This window comes from Moschus berezovskii, chromosome 25 (assembly GCF_049115385.1).
Source record: "Moschus berezovskii isolate FMDL1 chromosome 25, NW_MosBer_1.0, whole genome shotgun sequence".
Lineage (NCBI taxonomy): Eukaryota > Metazoa > Chordata > Mammalia > Artiodactyla > Moschidae > Moschus > Moschus berezovskii.
In genome coordinates this window covers 9391623-9414827 of record NC_142484.1, presented here as the reverse complement: position 1 = coordinate 9414827, position 23205 = coordinate 9391623, and the positions used below count along the sequence as shown (strand labels likewise).

Sequence of the window (23205 nt, the reverse complement as noted above, 5' to 3'; positions counted from 1 at the left end):
GCAAAACCACCATATGACCTATTAATCCCACTCCTAGGCATATACACTGAGGTAACCAAAATTGGAAGAGACATGTGTATCCTATTGTTCATTGCAGCACTATTTACAATAGCTAGAACATGGAAACAACCTAGATGTCCACTGACAGATGAATGGATAAAAAAGTTGTGATTCATACACACAATGGAATATTACTCAGCTATAGAAAAGAACGCGTCTGAATCAGTTCTAATGAGGTGGATGAACTTAGAACCTATTACACAGAGTGAAGTAAGTCAGAAATCGTAAGATAAATATTGTATTCTAATGCATGTATGGGCTCCCCTGGTGGCTCAGAGGTTAAAGCGTCTGCCTCCAATGCGGGAGACCCGGGTTCGATCCCTGGGTCGGGAAGATCCCCTGGAGAAGGAAACGGTAACCCACTCCAGTATTCTTGCCTGGAGAATCCCATGGACGGAGAAGCCTGGTAGGCTACAGTCCACGGGGTCGCAAAGAGTCGGACACGACTGAGCGATGGAACGGAACGGAACGGAACGGAATGCATGTATACAGAATCTAGAGAAATTGAAGATTCTGAAGGTACTGAAGAATTTATTTACAAGGCTACAATGGGGAAGCACATAGAAAATAGACTTACGGACATGAGGAGTGGGGAGGAGAGGGTGAGATGTATGGAAAGAGTAACATGGAAACTTACACTACCATGTGTAAAATAGCCAACAGGAATTTGCTGTATGGCTCAGGAAAATCAAACAGGGGCTCTGTGTCAACCTGGAGGGGTGGGATGGGGAGGGAGACGGGAGGGAGGTTTGAAAGGGAGGGGATATATGTATACCTATGGCTGATTCATGTTGAGGTCTGACAGAAAACAGAAAAATTCTGTAAAGCAATTACCCTTCAATAAAAAATAAATAATTTTTTAAAAAAGAAACAAACTCTTAGGAAAATAAAATAACTTAGTCAAAAAAAAAAAAAGAAATTAACTAAAATACATAAAACATAAAATATTCTATAGTGAGGGGAAATATTTCTCTATAGGAGATAATTATTTGTATACATTTGCAAGCTTCTTTGTCCCACCAAGAAGGAAGAAGTAGCTTTCCATGGCCATGGCTCTGGGGCAGTGGAACTTACAGGAACTTCATCTCACTACCCGTTCCTATCTCCATGAAGCTAAAACTCGGACCTTCTAAACCCCAGTTTACAGTAAGACCTAGCCAAACTGGCCAGGTCCATTCCTCCCCCAAAGACTCCTCACTTCAGCTTGTGGAGGCCCAGCAACCCCTCCGAACCCAACCCCTCTTCCTTAGGCACTCATCAGAGCCCTCCTTGAATCAAGCTCCCACACCTTATCCTGCCATGGAGACCCTCTGGGGACGCCAACTCTAAGGCAAAGGATCACCCAAAGGCTTCTTAAATCGCCTTCCTCCATGAAAAAGTATTCTGAATAGACTGGCCTTTCCCTCCCCAAGGTCCTTCTCTGGGAGACTGGGAAGTGCATGGAGTTGGTCAGGCAGGGGAGGAGGGTGCTGAACAAGAGCCGATCCCATCCCCTCCTGGGAACTGCCATGTGTCACCTACGCAACTCTGTGCACTTAGATGTGTGGTTGGAAGTAACTTCTCTCTGTTTTGCACTTTGGACACGAGTCACTGAATGTGGTTAGTCACGTTTCCAGGAAATGTGAGAGTGGAACTACCAAGCGAGTCCTTGGAATTTCCTGACAGTCCAACTTCATTTAACTCTGACTTCAGTGGGGATCAGTCTTCCAGTTTATGTACCCTGTACTCTGTTCTCAAACTTACAATGCTGCTCTTCTCGTCCCCCTCCATACCCCCCACTGCATGTTGGAAGGTGTCCAGTACATTACTGGGCAAGAGTGGAGGGCAATTACAAATAGCTGCAGAAAGAATGAAGTGGCTGGGCCAAAGTAGAAACAACGCTCAGTTGTGGATGTGTCTGGTGGTGAAAGTAAAGTCCAATGCTGTAAAAAAGAATATTGTGTAGGAACCTGGAACATTAGGTCCATGAATCAAGATAAGTTGGATGTAGTCAAGCAGGAAATGGCAAGAGTGAACATCAAAATTTTAGGAATCAGTGAACTAAAATAGATGGGAATGGGAGATTTTAATTTAGATGACCACTGTATCTACTACTGTGAACAAGAATCCCTTAGAAGAAATGGAGTAGCCCTCATAGTCAACAAAATAGTCTGAAATGCAGTACCTGGGTGCAATCTCAAAAAACATAGAATGATCTCAGTTCATTTTCAAAGCAAACCACCTCAACATCATAGTAATCCAAGTCTATGTCCCAACCAACCACTGATGCCAAAAAAGCTGACGTTGACAGGTTCTACAATACCTTCTAAAACTAACACCAAAAAAAAAAAAAAAGATGTAATTTTCATCATAGGGGATTGGAACGCAAAAGTAGGAAGTCAAGAGATACCTGGAGTAACAGGAAAGTTTGGCCTTGGAGTATAAAATGAAGTAGGATAAAGGCTAACAGAGGTTTGTCAAGAGAACGTGCTGTGATTCATGGGGTCGCAAAGAGTTGGACACGACTGAGCGACTGAACTGAACTGAAATGCTAGTCATAGCAAACACCTTTTTCCCAACAACCCAAGAGATGACTCTACACATGGACATCACCAGATGCTCAATACCAAAATCAGACTGATTATGTTCTTTATAGCCAAAGATGGAGAAGCTGTATACAGTCAGCAAAAACAAGACTGTGGCTCAGATTATGAATGTCTTATTACAAAATTCAGGCTTAAATTGAAGAAAGTAGGGAAAACCACTAGACCATTCAGGTAGGACTTAAATACCTTATGATTATACAGTAGAAGTGATGAATAGATTCAAGGGATTCTATCTGGTAGACAGTGTGCCTATAGAATTATGGACAGAGATTTATAACACTATGCACAAGGCAGCCATCTCTAAGCAAAAGCAATGCAAGCAGGCAAAGTGGTTGTCTGAGGAGGCTTTACAAATATCTAAGGAGAGAAGTGAAGTGAAAGGCAAAGGAGAAAGAGAAAGACATGCACAGCTGAGTGCAGCATTCCGGAGAATAGCAGGAAGCAGTAATAGTACAAGTGCTTAGCTGCTGAGTGGTGTCTGACTCTTTGGGACACTTTGGACTATAACCTCCCGGGTTCCTCTGTCCATGGAGTGTTTTAGGCAAGAAAATTCGTCTGGGTTGCTATTTTCCTCCTCTAAGGGATCTTCCTGAACCAGGGATTGAAACCACATCTCACAATGCAAAGAAATGGAGGAAAACAATAGAAAATTGTAGATATCAAGGGAACATTTCGTGCAAGGATGGGCAAGATAAAGGACAGAAATGGTGAGGACCTAACAGAAGCAGAAGAGATTGAAAAGAGGTGGCAAGAATACACAGAACTGTACAAGGAAGATCTTAATGACCTGAATAACAGTGATCGCGCCATCATTCAACTAGAGCTGGACATCCTGGAGTTTGAAGTCAAGTGTGTCTTAGGAAGCATTACTACAAACAAAGCCAGTGGAGGTGATGGAATTCCAGCTGAGCTATTTCAAATCCTAAAAGATGATGCTGTTAATGCTGCACTCAATATCTCAGTAAATTTGGAAAACTCAGCAGTGGCCACAGGGAAAAGTCGGTTTTCATTCCAGTCCCATAGAAAGGCATTGCCAAAGAATGCTCAAACACTGCACAACTGCACTCATTTCACATGCTAGCAAGGTAATGCTCAAAATCCTTCAAGTTAGGCTTCAGTGGTATGTGAACTGAGAACTTAGAGGTGTACGAGCTGGATTTTAGAAAAGGCAGAGGAACCAGAGATCAAATTGCCAACATTTTTTTATCATGGAGAAAGCAAGGGAATTCCACAAAAACATCTATTTCTGCTTCACTGACTAAGCTAAAGTCTTTAACTGTGTGCTGCTGCTGCTGCTAAACCACTTCAGTCGTGTCCGACTCTGTGCGACCCCGTAGACAGCAGCCTACCAGGCTCCTCTGTTCATGGGATGTTCCAGGCAAGAGTACTGGAGTGGGTTGCCATTTCCATCTCCAGCTTTAGCTGTGTGGATCACAACAAACTGTGGAAAATTCTTAAAGAGATGGGAGTATCAGACCACCTTACCTGACTCCTGAGAAACCTGTATGCAGGTCAAGAAGCAACAGTTAGAACCTTACATGGAGCAACTCACTGGTTCAAAATTGAGAGAAGAGTACAAGGCTGCTTATTGTTACCCTGCTTATTTAACTTCTGTGCAGAATACATCATGTGAACTGCTGGGCTGGATGAATTACAAGCTGTAATCAAGATTGTCAGGAAAAATATCAACCTCAGATATGTGGATGATAGCATTCTAATGGCAGAAAGTAAAGAGCTAAAGAGCAGAACTAAAGAGCTTCTTGATGGCGGTGAAAGAGGAGAGTGAAAAGCCGGCTTGAAACTCAGCATTCAAAAACTAAGATCATGGCATCTTGTCCTATCACTTCATGGCAAATAGGAGGCAAAAAGTGGAGGCAGTGAGAGATTTCATTTTCTTAGGCTTCAAAATCACTGCAGACAAGAACTGCAGCCATGAAATTAAAAGACATTTGCTCCTTGGAAGGAAAGCCATGACAAATCTAGACAGTGTATTAAAAAGCAGAGACATCACTTTGCTGACAAAAGTCCATTTAGTCAAAGCTATGGTTTTTCCAGTAGTCATGTATGGATGTGATAGTTGGACTGTAAAGTAGGCTGAGCACCAAAGAATTTGTGCTTTTGAATCATGGTGCTGGAGAAGAGTCATGAGAGTCCCTTGGAGAGTAATAAGATCAAACCAGTAAATCCTAATGGAGATCAACCCTGAATATTCATTGGAAAGACTGATGCTGAAACTGAAGCTCCAATACTATGAACACCTGATGACAAAAGCTGACTCATTGGAAAAGACACTGATGCTGGGAAAGATTGAAGGCAAAAGGAGAAGGGGGTGGCAGTGGATGAGAGGTTAGATAGCACCACTGACTCAGTGGACATGAGTTTCAGCAAACTCTGGGAATTAGTGGAAGACAGAGCCTGGTGTGCTGCAGTCCATGTGGTCGCAAAGAGTTGGACATGACTCAGCAAGTGACCAACAACAGAGAAGTCCATATAAACAAGTAAAAGCCTTCTTTTTTGTTCTTTCCACGGAAAAATCATAAAGCAGTTCAACTCTGTCCTTTCCATCTTCTGAAAATGACTTGTGGCAGGTTTATTTTAACTTGTTTAGAGACCATGCCAAAGTTCGCTGTTGATGACACAGAATCACTGAGGACAAGAACATCAGAGAGTAAATTTTTAAACAGATTTAATGTTCATCAGATACAAGTATCTTTGGTAAATAATTTTCCCTATGACTATTAAAAAGCGAACATCCTATGCTTCCAAAAGGACTAGGGAAACTGTTTCCATTTCTCTGTTGTAGTAGTGAGGTAAGTTGGATCCACTCGGTAGTGAGGAGAACCTGGTATGAGGTCACATAGATTTAATGTGAATTCATGAAAGGATACTGTTTTCTCCCTTTGAAGTTGCCGCTTTGAAGTCATTGTGACTCTTCTTGAGGATCACCTGTTTACAATGGCCTTTGAGGAGCTCCTGGATAAAGTTGGTGGCCTGGGGAAATTCCAGATTGTTCAGATGGTATTTGCTCTCCCCGTTTACATGATAGTAGTCTGTCACTCACTGTTGGAGAACTTCACCGGAGCCATTCCTGGTCATCGTTGCTGGGTCCACATTCTTGATAATGCCACTCTCTCTGATAATGACACAGGGATCCTCAGCCCTGATGTTCTCCTGAGAATCTCCATCCCACTGGATTCGAACTTGAAGCCAGAGAAGTGTCATCGCTTCCTCCACCCCCAGTGGCAGTTCCTTCACCTGAATGGGACCTTCCCCAATATGACTGACCTGGACACGGAGCCCTGTGTGGATGGCTGGGTGTACGACCACAGCGTGTTCTCCTCCACCATCGTGACTGAGGTAAAGCCTCATTTACCTCTTATGAGTACTTGTTCTCTGTGTTTAGAATAATGTAAAATAAACGCAGGTTCAATATTCAGGTAGCCAACTTTCATTCATTCTTTTAGAAAATAGTGATTGCTGATTTTTTTAAATTGTCAATTACTTACAATTTGAGGACACTGAAATTAACAAACTGGTTATGGATTTTACTATCACAAAACTAAAGTTTTGTGTGAAGTTTTATGTTTAGCCAAGTTAGTACTTGATATGAATTGTGGAAAATTATTCTTGGTCACATGCTCTTAGCCTATGTGCAAGTCGGAAATATTTATATTAATTTAAAAAATTCCATGTCCTGGATTCTTATCAAAGAAACAAACCAAATACATTTTATTCCATGTGTAAAATCCTGGCATCAGTAATGAAAAAAAATCCCCTCAATATTTTCAATGTGTGGCAAAGTTTGAGAACCAGTGAGGCATACAGTACTAAGTGAATATGATTTGTCATGATAGAACTTAGAGGATTTAGTCGAGGATTTAGAGAATTCCGTGCTTAAGCTGAGACTTGAGTAATATATGTGAGTAAATGTTCAGAGGAAATCAGAGGGTGTGTTCCCCGAGGGTTGTTAGAGTGAGTGAATGTTCGTTGAGGGATATAAGAAGCTGTGAAGCTCCTCTGTGCTGGTTTCCTTCTCTTTCAGTGGGACCTCATTTGTGACCATCAGTCACAGAAATCAGTGGGTCAATCCCTATTCATGGCTGGAATGCTGGTGGGAGGCTTCATATACGGCCATCTCTCAGACAGGTGAGTGTCTCCACATCACTGCTGCCCTTCCTCCGGGGAGTTTCACAGTTTTCTATTAACTCTTTCATAAAGAAGTCTTTATTGAGTTCCAATAGGCAGTTTATACTGTTGGTTTCTAGGGAGCTATAGATGGAAATGGAGAATTAGACTCATTGTTACAAATGCAATTTTTTTTTTTTCCGGTCACAGAGCTCATTGTACTGGACACAGAAACAACACCTCTATTAGGTCGGGGGGCATTTCAGAACAGTAGAGGAGGGTTACCATAAACTTCATTTGTAAAGATGAGCAGAAATTATCAATGAGGAGTGAGGGTAAGGGGCTTCAAGACAGGAGGGTCAATCTTTTTAAAGAAACAATATTGTGTCTTTATATGTTATGGTTCTATGTTAAGTCACTCCTTGACTCTGTGAGCTAAATGCCTGTGTGTTCTTATATTGGTCCTGCTGTCATAGTACCCACCATATTCATTTCTAGAAAACTTGTGTTTAGTGAGACGGTTCTAAAGCTGAATTAAGAAATAATTGTGACTATAACCTGGATGTTTGGTTTTGCTTAAAAAACCTCATTAGAGGTAATACTTCCAGCCACAGGAGTTAACTAATCTGTAAACCTCAGGTGATATAATTTGTGTTGTGAGACATTTGGGTTATCTTGTACCTGGCAGTGGTCATCCAAAAGTAAGAGAAAAACTGTGGCAGCCACACATCAAGTCCTCTGTAGGAGAAGTGGGAGGCTTAAAATATCCCTTGTTGTCTGTAAGCCTAATGTCATTTCTTCTTATATCTGAAAATTGTGGACTCTGAATGTATAACCTCCATGTAATTCTTAAAAGATTTCAGAGCCAAAGTGCTCATATTGACCAGTCTTCTGACTGAGCCTTTTATAATGATTCACAACCAATGCTGATTGATCAATTTAGATAACACTGATGTGTTGTGATGCTTATAGATACGTGTGTGTTAGTATGTTATGACAGAAGATGAGAGAAGAAAATTCAGTGAAGAAGCAGGAAACTTACAGCTCAGTCAAAGATTTTGAACTAAAAATAGATAAAAAGCTCTGGACATTGGTATCAAAAGCAAAAATAGACAAGTGGGGTTATGTCAAACCAGAAACCTCTCCATTGCAAAGGAAAGGATCAGCAAAATGGAATGGAAACCTACAGAATAAGAGAAAATATTTAAAAGGCATATGTGTGATGAAGAGTTAATATCCAAAGAAACTATTACAATAAATAACAAAAGCTTTTAAATATCCTCATTTTTCAAATGGCATAGGACCTCAATTGACATTTCTCCAAAGAACATATAGAAATAGTCAATCAGTATATGAGAAGACTCCTAACATCACTAATAACCACAGAAATTGAAATCAAAAGAACGGTGAGATATATCCTCATGCTGGTTCTGATGGCTATTATATCTAAGATACTGTTGCCAAGATCATTGTCAAGGAGATTTTCCTTTTGCTTTCTTCTAGGAGTTTTACTGTTTGGGGGTAATGTTTAAGTCTTTAATTCACTTACAGTGAATTGAAAAAATTTTTGTAAGTTTTCAGAATTTTCTATATAGAATTTCACATCATATGCAAAGTCCATATAATTCCTCCTTTCCAGTGGCTACTTTTTGCTTTTTTTCTTGCCTTATAGTTCTGACTAGGACTTCTAGGATTATGTTGATCTGAGGGGTATGAGCTGGTGCCTCCTTTCCCCTCCTGAACTGAGAGGAAAACCTTTCAACCTGTCCATATTAAGTATGCTGTTATCTGAAGACTCATCATATATTACCTTTATTATGTTGATGTGCATTTCGTCTAGCCCCAATGAATTATTTTTATCATGAAAAGATATTGTATTATGTCAAATGGCTTTTCCTGCATCTTTTGAGATGATCGTATTATTTCTATTTTTCATTCTATTAATATTGTATGTTGTATACATTGAATTGTGTATGTTGAACTCCAGGCATCTTAGGGATAAGTCCCACTTGATCATAGTGTATAATCCTTTCAGTGTGCTGTTGAATTTGGTTTCTAATATCTTGTTAAGATATTTTTGCATATGTATTCAGCAGAGATGTTGGTGTTTCGTTTTCTTGTAATGTCCTTATCTAGCATGAAAATGGTGGTCTTTTCCTGTGAGTTTCAGAGTGTACTCTTCTCTTTAATTTTTTGGAAATGTTTGAAAAGAATTGGTGTTAATTGTCATTTGAATGTGTGGGAGTATTCACCTGTGAAACCATCTGGTCCTATCTTTTTAAATTTAAATAGAGTTGATTTGTAGCATTATATTGGCTTCAGGTACACAAAATTATATTTCAAAATTTTATAGATTATGCTCCATTTAAAGTTATTATGAATTAATGGTTACATTTTTCTGTGCTGTACAGTAGATCCTTGTGGTTTATTTATTTTATACATAAAGGCACGTTTATACATGAGATACATTTGTACCTTTTTAATCCCATACTAGCTTGTTTTCTGTATCTGTGAGTCTATTTCTTCATTGTTAAACCCATTCTTTTCTATTAGTTTTTCATTTCACATATAAGTGATAGAGTACTTGTTTTCCTCTGTCTCCCTCATTTCACTAAGCATGTAGGTCCATCCACGTTGTTGCAAATGACAGAATTTCCTTCTTCTCTGTAGCTGAATGATATTCCATTGTATATATGCACCGTATCTTGTTTGTTCAATCACCTGTTGATGGCCACTTAGATTGCTTCCATGTCTTGGCTATTATAAATAATGTCTCAATGAACACTGGGATGCATGTATGTTTTTGAATTACTGTGTTTTTTTTTTTTTTTCTGATAGGTATCCAGGAGTGGTATTGCTAGATCATATGGTATTTCTATTTTAATTTTTTGAGGCACCTCCATATTGTTTTATACAGTTTTTGCACCAATTTACATTGCCACCAATATTGCATGAAAGTTCTCTTTGCTCCATACTCTTGCCAACAGATGTTATTTGTTGTCTTTTCCTTAATAGTGGTCCCGATATGTATAAGGTGATATCTCAGCATACTTTTGATTTTTATTTTTCTAGCAACTAATGATGTTGAGCATTTTTTCATCTGATCATGGGCCATCAGTATGTCCTCATTGGAAAAATGTCTGTTAAGGTCTTCTGACCATTTTAAAAATTGAGTTATTTACTTTTGATACTGAATTACATGATCTGTTTAAATATTTTTGATAGTAACAATACATTTTGTATGGGGCAAGGTTTTAGTCATTGGTATTTCAGATATTTTATTTTTATGACAGTTAAATAGGAATTTATCCATTTATTCTAGTTTATCAACTTTATTCTTTATAAATGTCAGTAGCAGTCTCTTATAATCCTCTGTATTTCTGTGTTATCAGCTGAAATATCTCCTTTTTTTAAAAATTCCAGTCATCTGTCATTTTTTTAGTTTAGATAAAGTTTGTCAATTTTGTTCACTTTCTTAAAAAATAATCTCTTGGGTTTGTTGATGTTTTCATTGATTTTCTGATATCCGTTTATTTTATTTTTTATCTTCTGTTTGTTGTTTAATTCTTTCTGCTAACTGTGGGCTTGTTTCTCTCTCCCTTTTTTTTCCCTGTTCCTTGAGATTAAAGTAATGTAATTTGAGAGGTTTCTTAATCATAACTGCCCCATCTATTGCTATAAAGTTCATTCTTAGAGCTGGTTTTGCAGCATTTCCCAAGTTTTGATGTGTTGTATTACCATTTTTGTTTGTTTCAAGATGTTGGGGATTTCTCTTTTGAATTATTTTATGTCCCATTGGTTTTTCAGTTAATTTTTATATATTTGAATGTTTCCAACTTTCCATCCATTATTTATTTCTAGCTCCATCTTATTGTAGTTAGTTACAAAGATACTTGACAAAATTTCAATCTTCTTAACTTTACTAAGAGTTTTTTTTTTGTGACATAGTATATAATCTGTTTCAGAAAATGTTCACTGTGTACTTAAGCATGTGTATTCTGCTGCTGCTGGATGAAATATTCTTTGTATCTATTAGGACTGTTTGCTCTAAAGTATCATCCAAGTTTATTGTGTTTTTATTGACTTGCAGTCTGGATGATCTCTTCCCACTGTCAGAAATGTGGTATAGAATTTCCCTGCTATCATGGTATTGTCTGTTTCTCCCTTCATATACGTTGTTGGTCACTGTTCAGTCACTAAGTCATATATAACTGTGACCCTATGGATTGCAGCCTGCCAGGCTTCCGTGTCCTCCACTATTTTCTAGGGTTGCACAAACTTGTGTCCATTATGTCAGTGATGCCATCCAACCATCTCCCCCTCTGTTGCCCTCTTCTCCTCCTGTCCTCAATTATTCCCGCATTGAAGTCTTTTCCAATGATTGGCTCTTCGTGTCAGGTGGCCAAAGTATTGGATCTTCAGTTTCAGCATCAGTCCTTCCAATGAATATTCAGGGCTATTTTCCTTTAGGACTGACTGGTTTGATCTCCTTGCTATCCAAGGGACTCTCAAGAGTTCTCCAGCATCACAATTTGAAAGCATCCATTCTTTGGCTCTCAGTCTTCTTAATGGTCCAACTGTCACATCACACATGACTACTGCAAAAACCATAGCTTTGACTATATGGACCTTTGTCAGCAAAGTGAAGTCTCTGCCTTTTAATATGCTCTCTAGGTTTTTCATAACTTTCTTTAAAAGGTGAAACCTTCTTTTAATTTCAGGGCCTCAGGGCCCATCTGCTGTGATTTTGGAGCCCTAGATGATATAATCTGTCACTGTTTCTACTTCTTCCCCACCTATTTGCTATGAAGTGATAGGACCAGATGCCATGATCTTAGTTTTCTGAATGTTGGCTTTTAATCCAACTTTTTCACTCTCCTCTTTCACCCTCATCAAAAAGCTCCTTAGTTCCTTTTCACTTTCTGCCATTAGAATGCTATCATCTGCATATCTGAGGTTGTTGATATTTCTCCCGGCAATCTTGATTCCGGGTTGTGATTCATCCAGCCTGGCCTTTCACATGATGTACTCTGCATAAACTTAAATAAACAAGGTGACAATATAAAGCCTTGATGGACTCCTTTCTCAATTTTGAACCAGTCCATTGTTCCATGTCTTATTCTAACTGTTGCTTCTTAAACTTGCATATAGGTTTCTCAGGAGACAGGTAAAGTAGTCTGGTGTTCCCATCTCTTTAACATTTTTCTTTCTTTTTTTTTTTTTTATGGTTGCAATATCTCTGACTCGCTGGGAAGTTTTATTTATTTTTTTAATTTCTTTATTTTAATTGGAGGCTAATTACTTTACACTATTGTATTGGTTTTGCCATACATTGACATGAATCTGCCCGGGTGTCTTTGACATTTTCCACAGTTTGTTGTGATCCACACAGTCAGAGGCTTTAGAATAGTCAGTGGAGCAGAAGTAGATGTTTTTCTGGAACTCCCTTGTTTTCTCTGTGATCCAACGGATGTTGGCGATTTGATCTCTGATTCTTCTGCCTTTTTTAAACTCAGCTTGTACATCTGGAAGTTCTTGGTTCACATATTGCTGAAGCCCAACTTGAAGGATTTTGAGCATAGCCTTACTAGCATGAGAAAAGAGCACAATTGTTCAGTAGTCTGAACATTCTTGGGCTTCCCTGGTAGCTCAGTGGTAAAGAATTCGCCTGCAAATCAGGAGCCACAGGATATGCTGGTTCAATTTCTATGTTAGAAAGATTCTCTGTAGGAGGGCATGGCAACTCACTCTAGTATTCTTGCCTGTAGAATCACATGGACAGAGGATCATGGTGGGCTACAGTCCACAGGGTTGCAAAGAGTTGGACATAACTGAAGTGATTTAGCATGCGCATTGAACATTCTTTGGCACTGCTCTTCTTTGAGACTGAAATGAAAACTGACCTTTTCCTCTCCTGTGGTCCTACCAAACATTTACTTTATTTTTTTTTTTAATTTTTATTAGAAAACTTAAATTTACAATGTGGTTATATCACTCACTGAGTACGTGGCATTTAAAAACATAGAATCAAAACCAACCCATCTTAAATTTATCCATGCAAATAGAAGATGGAATAATATTTTAAAATTCATTTACTAGGCCAGCATCCTACTGATACTATAGCAATGAAAAAACAGGGAAGTAAAGCTATAAGACAATATCAATGGTAAACATAGATGCAAAAATCCTCATTAAAATACTAATAAACCAAATTCAATGACACAGTAAAAGCATTTTGTACCATGAACAAATGGCTTTTACCCCAAGCATGCAAGAATGGTTCAAAACATGCAAATCATTCAACTTGATATAGCATATTAACATAATAAAGGATCATATCAATGGATGGTTAAAAAATTGAAAATATTCAGCATCATGCATGATGAGATATTTGCTATGACCAGTGTATTCTCTTGACAAAACTCTGTTCACCTTTTACCTGCCTCATTTTGTACTCCAAGGCCAAACTTGCCTGTTACTACAGGTATCTCTTGACTTCCTACATTTACATTCCAATCCTCTATGATGAAAAGGACATCTTTTTCTGTGTTTGTTCTAGAAGATGCTGTAGGTTTTCATAGAACCAGTTAACTTCAGTTTCTTCAGCATCAGTAGTTAGGGCATAGACTTGGATTACTGTGAAGTTGAATGGTTTGCCTTGGCAACAACCGAGGTAATTTCATCGCTTTTGAAATTGCACACACATACTGCATTTTGGACTCTTTAACTATGAGGGCTACTCCATGCCTTCTAAGGGATTCTTGTCCACAGTAGTAGATATAATGGCCATCTGAATTAAATATCTCCATTTCCATCCATTTTAGTTCACTGATGCTTTCTTCTGCTTGACCACATCCAATTTACCTTGATTCATGGACCTAACATTCCAGGTTCCTATATTGTTCTTTGGAGCATCGGGATTTGTTTTTACCACCAGACACATCCGCAACTGAGCTTCATTTGAGCTTTGGCCCAGTTGTTTAATTCTTTCTGGAGCCCTTTGTTATTTCCCTCCGTTCTTTCCCAGTAGCATATTGGACATCTTCTGACCTGGGGGGCTCATCTTCTGGTGTCATATCTTTTTATGTTTTTGTGATGTTCATGGGGTTCTTGCGGCAAGAATACTGGAGTGGTTTGCCATTTCCTCCTCCAGTGGACTATGTTTGGCCAGAACTCTTTACTATGACCCATCAGTCTTTGGTGGCCCTGCATGACGTGGCTCCTAGTTTCATTGAGTTACACAAGCGCCTTTACCATAACAAGGCTGTGATTCACTGGAAATCTAATCAATCGTAGTAACACAAGTAAATAAATTATTATATTATGAATGTATTATTATACTACACAAATAAGCATGACACAAGATACATACTGCATGACTAACTTATATGTGGATTATGAAATACTTGAATCAGAGAAAACTAATGTAGAGAAATGACTGTCAAGATTTTGGGGGTGAGAGAAATGGGGAGATGTTGGTCAAAGGGTATAAAGTTTCAGTTTTTCAAGATGAATATATCCTGGTCATGTATGGCACAGTTGTTGTTTTTCAATTGCTAAGTCGTGTCTAACTCTTTGCGACCCCGTGGACTACACCATGCCTGGCTCCCATGTCCTTCCCTGTCTCTAGGAGTTTGCTCAGATTCATGTCCACTGAGTAGATGATACTATCTAACCATCTCATCCTTTGCCTCTCCCTTTCCTTTTGCCTTTAATCTTTCTCAGCATTAGGGTCTTTTTCAATGAGCAGGTATAGTTAATAATAATTTACTGTATACTCAAAACTTGCAAGAGACTAGATCATAAGTGCTCTCTCACACACAAAAATTGTATCTATGACATGATGGGTATGTTAATAAGCTTGGTTGAAGTGATCACTTCACAATATACATATATCAAATCATCACACTGAACATCTCACATATATGCAATTTTGTTTGCTTTTGTCAATTATACCTCAATAAAGTGGACAAATTACCAATGGATTTGAATAGATACATTTGTTTACAAAGAAGATATACCACTTGTAAGAAGCACATGAAAAAGAGCACAACAGCATCACTTATTAAGCCAGGCCAATCAAAACTATATTGAAACCCCAATATATAATATAGATAACTAATAAAGACCTACTCATCGAAAAAGCAAGAGAGTTCCAGAAAAACATCTATTTCTGCTTCATTGACTATGCCAAAGCCTTTGACTGTGTGGATCGCAATAAACTGTGGAAATTTCTGAAAGAGATGGGAATACCAGACCACCTGACCTGCCTCCTAAGAAATCTGTATACAGGTCAGGAAGCAACAGTTAGAACTGGACATGGAACAACAGACTGGTTCCAAATAGGAAAAGGAATACGTCAAGGTTGTATATTGTCACCCTCCTTATTTAACTTTTACGCAGAGTACATCATGAGAAATGCTGGGCTGGATGAAGCATAAGCTGGAATCAAGATTGCTGGGAAAAATATCAATAACCTCAGATATGCAGGTGACACCACCGTTATTGCAGAAACTGAAGAAGAGCTAAAGAGCTTCTTGATGAAAATGAAAGAGGAGAGTGAAAAAGTTGGCTTAAAGCTCAACGTTCAGAAAACTAAGATCATGGCATCCGGTCCCATCACTTCATGTCAAATAGATGGGGAAACAGTGTCTGACTTTATTTTTCTGGGTTCAAAAATCACTGCAGATGGTGACTACAGCCATGAAATTAAAAAACCCTTACTCCATGGAAGGAACGCTATGACCAACCTCAGTTTGGTTCAGTTGCTCAGTCGTGTCCGACTCTTTGCGACCCCATGAATCACAGCATGCCAGGCCTGCCTGTCCACCAACTCCCAGAGTTCACTCAAACTCACGTCCATCGAGTCGGTGATGCCATCCAGCCATCTCACTCTCTGTTGTCCCCTTCTCCTCCCGCCCCCAATCCCTCCCAGCATCAGAGTCTTTTCCAGTGAGTCAACTCTTCGCATGAGGTGGCCAAAGTATTGGAGTTTCAGCTTTAGCATCAGTCCTTCCAATGAACACCCAGGATTGATCTCCTTTAGAATGGACTGGTTGGATCTCCTTGCAGTCCAAGGGACTCTCGAGAGTCTTCTCCAACACCACAGTTCAAAAGGATTAATTCTTTGGTGATCAGCTTTCTTCACAGTCCAACTCTCACATCCATACATGACTACTGGAAAAACCATAGCCTTGACTAGACGGACCTTGGTTGGCAAAGTAATGTCTCTGCTTTTTAATATGCTATCTAGGCTGGTCATAACTTTCCTTCCAAGGAGTAAGCGTCTTTTAATTTCATGGCTGCAATCAGCATCCGCAGTGATTTTGGAGCCCAAAAAAATTAAGTCTGACACTGTTTCCACAGTTTCTCCATCTATTTCCCATGAAGTGATGGGACCAGATGCCATGATCTTCGTTTTCTGAATGTTGAGCTTCAAGCCAACTTTTTCACTCTCTTCTTTCACTTTCATCAAGAGGCTTTTTAGTTCCTTTTCAGTTTCTGCCATAAGGGTAGTGTCATCTGCATATCTGAGGTTAGGACCGCGCAGAAGCGTGGCCGAGAGTAGCAACCCCACGTCCGAGGTCAGGAGGGATGGCTGTGAGGAGATACCCCTCGTCCAAGGTAAGGAGCAGCAGCTGCGCTTTGCTGGAGCAGCCTTGAAGAGATACCCCATGACCAAGGTAAGAGAAACCCAAGTAAGACGGTGGGTATTGCGAGAAGGCATCAGAAGGTAGACACACTGAAATCATAATCACAGAAAACTAGTTGATCTGATCACATGGACCACAGCCTTGTCTAACTCAATGAAACTAAGCCATGCTGTGTGGGGCCACCCAAGATGGGTGGGTCATGGTGGAGAGGTCTGACAGAATGTGGTCCACTGGAGAAGGGAATGGCAAACCACTTCAGTATAGTTGCCTTGAGAACCCCATGAACAGTATGAAAAGGCAAAATGATAGGATACTGAAAGAGGAACTCCCCAGGTCAGTAGGAGATGGCAAGAGTGAACATCGACATTCTATGATTCTATGAATCAATGAACTAAAATGGACTGGAATGGGTGAATTTAACTCAGATGACCATTATATCTACTACTGTGGGCAGGAATCCCTTAGAAGAAACGGAGTAGCCCTCATGGTCAACAAAAGAGTCCGGAATGCAGTACTTGGATGCAGTCTCAAAAACGACAGAATGATCTCTGTTCGTTTCCAAGGCAAACCATTCAGTATTACAGTAATCCAAGCCTATGACCAACCTAGACAGCAGACTAAAAAGCAGAGACATTACTTTGCCAACAAAGGTCTGTCTAGTCAAGGCTATGGTTTCTCCAGTGTCATGTGTGGATGTGAGAGTTGGACTATAAAGAAAGCTAAGTGCCGAAGAATTAATGCTTTTGAATTGTGGTATTGGAGAAGACTCTTGAGAATCCCTTGGACTGCAAGGATATCCAACCAGTCCATCCTAAAGGAGATCAGTCCTGAGTGTTCATTGGAAGGACTGATGTTGATGCTGAAACTCCAATACTTTGGCCACCTGATGCAAAGACCCATTTGAAAAGACCCTGATGCTGGAAAAGATTGAAGGCAGGAAGAGAAGGGGACGACAGAGGATGAGATGGTTGGATGGCATCACCAACTCAATGGACATGAGTTTGAGTAAATTCTGGGAGTTGGTGATGGACAGGGAGGCCTGGCATGCTCTGGTCCATGGGGTCACAAGGAGTCAGACATGACTGAGCGACTGAACTGAACTGAACTCAAAGACCTGCTGTATAGCAGAGGGAGTTGGAGAAGGGAATGGCAGCCCACTCCAGGATTCTTGCCTGGAGAATCCCATGGACAGAGGAGCTTGGTGGGCTACAATCCATTGGGTTGCAAAGAGTTGGACACAACTGAGTGACTAACACACATGTACACATATAGCAGAGGGAACTCTACTCCGTACTCTGTAATGACCTATATGGGAAAAGAATCTAGAAAAGAGTAGAGTCCCTTGGACAGCAAGGAGACAAAACCAGTCAGTCCTAAAGGAAATCAATCCTGACATTGGAAGGACTAATGCTGAAGCTGAAGCTCCAGACACTGGCCACCTGATGCAAAGAGCTGACTCCTTGGAAAAGACCTTCATGCTGGAAAAGATTGAGGGCAGGAGGAGAAGGGAGTAACGGAAGATGAGATGGTTGGATGGCATCAGTGACTCAATGGACATGAGTTTGAGCAAATTCTGGGAGATAATGAAGGACAGGAAAGCCTGGTGTGCTGCAGTTCCTGGGGTCACAAAGAGTTGAATTTGACTTAGTAACTGAACAACAACAACATGGTTATTATGTATAACTGACTCACATTGCTGTACAGCAGAAACTAGCACAACATCATAAATCAACTATACTCCAACTTAAAAAATCTAAATTGTGTGGCAAAACCAGTACAATATTGTAAAGTAATTAGCCCCCAATTAAAATAAATAAATTTAAATTGAAACCAGTTCACACATACTAGGATGACTAGAATAACAAAAAGTAAAAATCAGAAATAAGAGTGAGATGGATGGTAGTTCAAGAGAATGTGTAATTCACCCTCCCACCTGACCACATTAAAAAAAAAACGACATCCATATATGGAACGATCCTCAGCAAGTACTATTGGGAAAGTAGCATAAGGACTTCCCTGACAGCCCAGTGGTTAAGACTTCACCTTCCAGTGCAGGGGTTGTCGGTTCGATCCCTGGTCAGGAAATTAAGATCCCATTTGCTTTGAGGCCTAAAAACCAAAACATAAAACAGAAGCAATATTTTAACAAACTCAATAAAAGACTTTAAAAGATGGTCTATATCAAAGAAAAACTTTTTTAAAAATTTATTTATTTTAATTGGAGGTTAATTACTTTACAATATTGTATTGGTTTTGCCATACGTTGACTTTTCTTTATTTTTTTAAAGAGATACATTTGACATCTTTAGCATTATTATTTCTGGAAATGTATTTTGCTTTGAAATTTATTTTATTTGATGTTAGTGTAAATATTCCAGCTTATTATTATTGCTATTTGTGTTGTATATCCTTTTTGTCAATTTAGTTTTAACCTATAATAAATTAAGTACTATTGTGGGAAGCATGGGCTTCCCTGGTGGTTCAGATGGTAAAGAATATGCTTGCGATGCAGGAAAAGCAAAAAATTAGTTTTCATAAAAATCCATTCTGTTAATTTCTATCAGTTGAAATTAGTTTGATATGACTGCTACAGTTTTTGTCTGTCAAGTCATCTTGTGTTTTCTAAATTATTTTCTTTATGATAATGATTACGTATATGGTTATTTGCCGTGTTTGTTCCTACACTGCACATTTTATGCTTTTGAAGGAGCTGTTTGAATACTTTAAGAATTCCATGTAAATACTGCTGAGGAATTCCTGATCCCAGATGTGTTTATCTGTTTTTATTACTGGGTATATAGATTTGCTCATCCTATTTAGTCCTAGGTGTCTCCACTAAGACTCTGTTTTCATGACTCTCAGTGAAACAGAAGATTTACTTTTCCTTCTTTGCCCTTCATCTTTTCCTGTTCATTCTCCATCTTACATGGTTCTTTTCTCTGAGAGATTTATATGATATTCTCTATCTGTGTTGCAGTGCTTTTACATTCCATTCTAGAAAAGCATATTGCCTGAGACCAACAAATCCAGATTCAACAAAGAGTGATCCTTACATAAACCTCCTGCAACTTTGTTGCATTTCCCACCAATCTTTTGTATCAGCGGAGAAGGCAATGGCAACCCACTCCAGTACTATTGCCTAGAAAATCCCATGGATGGAGGAGCCTGGTAGGCTGCAGTCCGTGGGGTCGCTAAGGGTCGGACACGACTGAGTGACTTCACTTTCACTTTTCACTTTCACAGATTGAAGAAGGAAATGGCAACCCACTCCAGTGTTCTTGCCTGGAGAATCCCAGGGACGGGGGAGCCTGGTGGGCTTCCATCTATGGGGTCACACAGAGTCGGACACGACTGAAGTGACTTAGCAGCAGCAGCAGCAGCAGCCTTAATCTGTCTGATCCTAGAGCCCCAAGTACACTTTTAGCTCTCTTGTGTTCTACACACTGGATAGACTATCTGGTTTGTTAAATACGTAAGTTAGTACAATATGTGCTTACAGTATGTTACAATTTCCAACCCTGTAGTTCTCTTTATATGTTAGATGACAGAGTCCATTGGTGATTGGAGGATGAAGTTTTGGTATTGTTAGTGTACATCCTAGACCAGGAACGTTATTTGAGGAGATTTCCATTGTTGATTTAACTCTTGATTTTTCAAGCGTTCAGGTACAAAGAATCATTTGTTAAAGCATTCTTTACATTTCAGTGTATGCTTTTGCTTTCTTAATGTTTTGCCCCAAATTATCATTGCTTTCATATTCTAACTGCCTTCTGTTTCTTAGGTTTGGGCGGAAGTTGATTCTCAGGTGCTGCTTGCTCCAGCTCGCAGTCTCTGGGACCTGTGCAGCCTTTGCTCCCACCTTCCTCATTTACTGCTCCCTACGCTTCTGGTCAGGCTGTTCTGCTGTGGTCATCATATCCAATAACAGCATGCTCAGTAAGTCGGCAATTTTGATCTCCGTTTTCCAAACCTTGAATTTGATCTTGAAATTTCTTCATCTAACATTACTACCTCAATTGTGTTTCTCTCAGTTACAGAGTGGACCAGATCCCAGTCAAAAGCCACGGTAATCACACTGATATCCTGTGCCCTTAGTGTGGGACAGATGATACTGGGAGGACTGGCTTTTGCCTTTCGAGAGTGGCGCACCCTGCAGCTGGTGGTGTCTGTACCTTTCTTTGTCTTCTTTCTCTCCTCAAGGTACAAGTCTTCTCTCTCACTCTGACTTAAGGGAACTGGGGTGAAAATGCATATTGAATTGGAATATATTGACTTCCTTATTCCCTGGGCCCTTTCTTATTGTTTGGATATAAAACCCATATTTCCCCTCTGTTTATTCTATACAATTTGAGATTCCAGGAGCAGATTTGTTATTGTTCATTTGCTAAGTCATGTCTGACTCTTTGGAACCTCAAGGGCTGTAGCATGCTAGGCTCCTTTGCCTTCCACTGACTTCCGGGGTTTTCTCCAATTCATGTCTATTGAGTCAGTGATGCTATCTAACCATCGTGTCCTCTGCCTCCTCCTTCTCCTTTTGCCTTCAATCTTTTCGAGTACCAAGTCTTTTCCAAGGAATCATTTCTCCACATCAGATGGCCAAAGTATTGGAGCTTCAGCTTCAGTATCGGTCCTTTCAATGAATATTTTGGGTTGTTTTCCTTTCAGATTGACTGGTTTGATCTCACTGTCCAAGGGACTCTCAAGAGTCTTCGCCAGCACCACAGTTCCAAAGCATCAATTCCTTTGGTGCTCAGCCTTCTTTATGGTCCAACTCTCACATGTGCGCGCGATTACTGCAAAACCTATAACTTTGACTATATGGACCTCTGTCAGCAAAGTGATGTCTCTGTTTTTTAATGTGCTGTCTAGGTTTGTAATAGTTTTCCTTTCAAGTAGCTAGTATCTTTTAATTTTATGGCTGCAGTCAAAGGTCCACAGTGATTTTGGAACCCAAGAAAATAAAATCTGTCACTGCTTCCACTTTTCCCCCTTCTATTTGTCATGAAGTGATGGGACAAGATGCCATGATTTTAGTATTTTTAAAAGATCTAGATAAGATTTATTGATCAGATTGTTTTAGAAAACCAACATCAAAACACTGACAAGATACGTCAATACAGATTGGACATTTTAGGGTAAATTCACTGTATTTCCTACCTGCTTGTAGGTAATTAGGTAAGGTGGAAAAACTATCCTGATCATAAGACATGCACATCAGACTGCAAAAGGCCTTCCACACTATTTAACGGAACTGTGCAAAATAGCTTTAAAGTAAGGCAGGCATCATGTATGGCCTAAGCAAACCCTATACCAAGAGTTTTTTGAAAGTTGAATTTCAAGCCAGGTTTTTCACTCTCCTATTTCACCCTCAACAAGAGACTCTTTAGTTCCTCTTCACTTTCTGCCCTTAGTGTGGTATCATCTGCATATGTGAGGTTTTGATGTCTCTCCTGGCAATCTTGATTTCAACTTGAACTTCACCCAGACTGGCATTTTGCATGATGCACTCAGCATATTGAAACATGTATATTATCATATGTGAAACGAATTGCCAGTCCAGGTTCGATGCATGATACAGGATGCTTGGGGCTGGTGCACTGGGATGACCCAGAGGGATGATATGGGGAGGGAGGTGGGAGGTTGGTTCAAGATGGGGAACACATGTACACCTGGGGCAGATTCATGTCAATGTATGGCAAAACCAATACAATATTGTAAAGTAATTAGCCTCCAATTAAAATTAAAAAAAAAAAAGCAGGGTGACAATATATGGCCTTGACATACTCCTTTCCCAATTTCAAATCAGTCCATTGTTCCATGTCCAGTTCTAATTGTTGCTTCTTGATCTCCATACAGGTTCAGGGACAGGTAAGGTGGTCTGGTACTCCTATCTCTTTAAAAAATTTCCACAGTTTGTTGTGATCCACACAGTCAAAGGCTTTAACATAAATGAAACAGAAATAGATGTTTTTCTGGAACTCCCTTGCTTTCTCTATAATCCAGTGGATGTTGGCAATTTAATCTCTGCTTCCTCTGCCTTTTCTAAACCCAACTTGTAAATACATTTCAAAGTTCTCAATTGAGCATTACCTTGCTAGCATGTGAAATGAGTGCAATTGTATGGTAGTTTGAACATTCTTTGACGTTGCCCTTCTTCGGGATTGGAATGAAAACTGACTGCAGGAAAGAAGAGGGAATAACAATGAACTTGTGGCTCTGGGGTTTCAGGTGTTTTCTTGCCATCCTTCTTCGTACATGTTATTAGTGCAGAGGTTATAGAGTTATTTGAAAATTATTTTCCTTAATATCAAATATTGTCTCAAATATTTTAAAAAGATATACCATCATTTTTTTTGGCTTTGAAATTAGTATGGTTACAGTAGATTTTCAGTGATTTTCTATGTTGCAGATGAAATTGAATAAAGAGACAGCAAATATATTCAAAGAGAAGTTTGCTGAAGTAGTGGCATGATTTCTCCAGTGTGAAAATGGCATGCATATTTGGGGCTTTACATTATATGTTGAGCAGTCTCTCTTTCCTTAAGTAATTTTAACAAACTTTTTAAATGAACAAAACATTTTTTAATTTAATTAACTACCTTACCTATTTACAATACTTTTTTCTATTCTCTTAGAATGGGACGGGTGATGGGACCAGATGCTATGATCTTCGTTTTTTACATGTTGAGTTTTAAGCCAGCTTTTTCACTCTCCTCTTTCACCTTCATCAAGAGGCTCTTTAGTTCCTCTTCACTTTCTGCCATTAGGGTGGTGTCATCCAC

The 23205-nt window shown here is 39.4% G+C and overlaps 1 protein-coding gene across 1 annotated transcript in view; it reads left to right on the top strand.

Moving 5' to 3' along the window:
- The first annotated feature begins 5600 nt into the window (after positions 1–5600).
- LOC129548444 (solute carrier family 22 member 10-like) overlaps positions 5601–23205 on the top strand; it is a 33037-nt gene continuing 15432 nt past the window's right edge. The window contains exons 1-4 of the mRNA XM_055414966.2: positions 5601–6002; positions 6688–6791; positions 20205–20359; positions 20455–20623. Of these exons, the coding sequence (XP_055270941.2) occupies positions 5601–6002; positions 6688–6791; positions 20205–20359; positions 20455–20623 (830 nt within the window). The remainder of the gene's footprint in view (positions 6003–6687; positions 6792–20204; positions 20360–20454; positions 20624–23205) is intronic.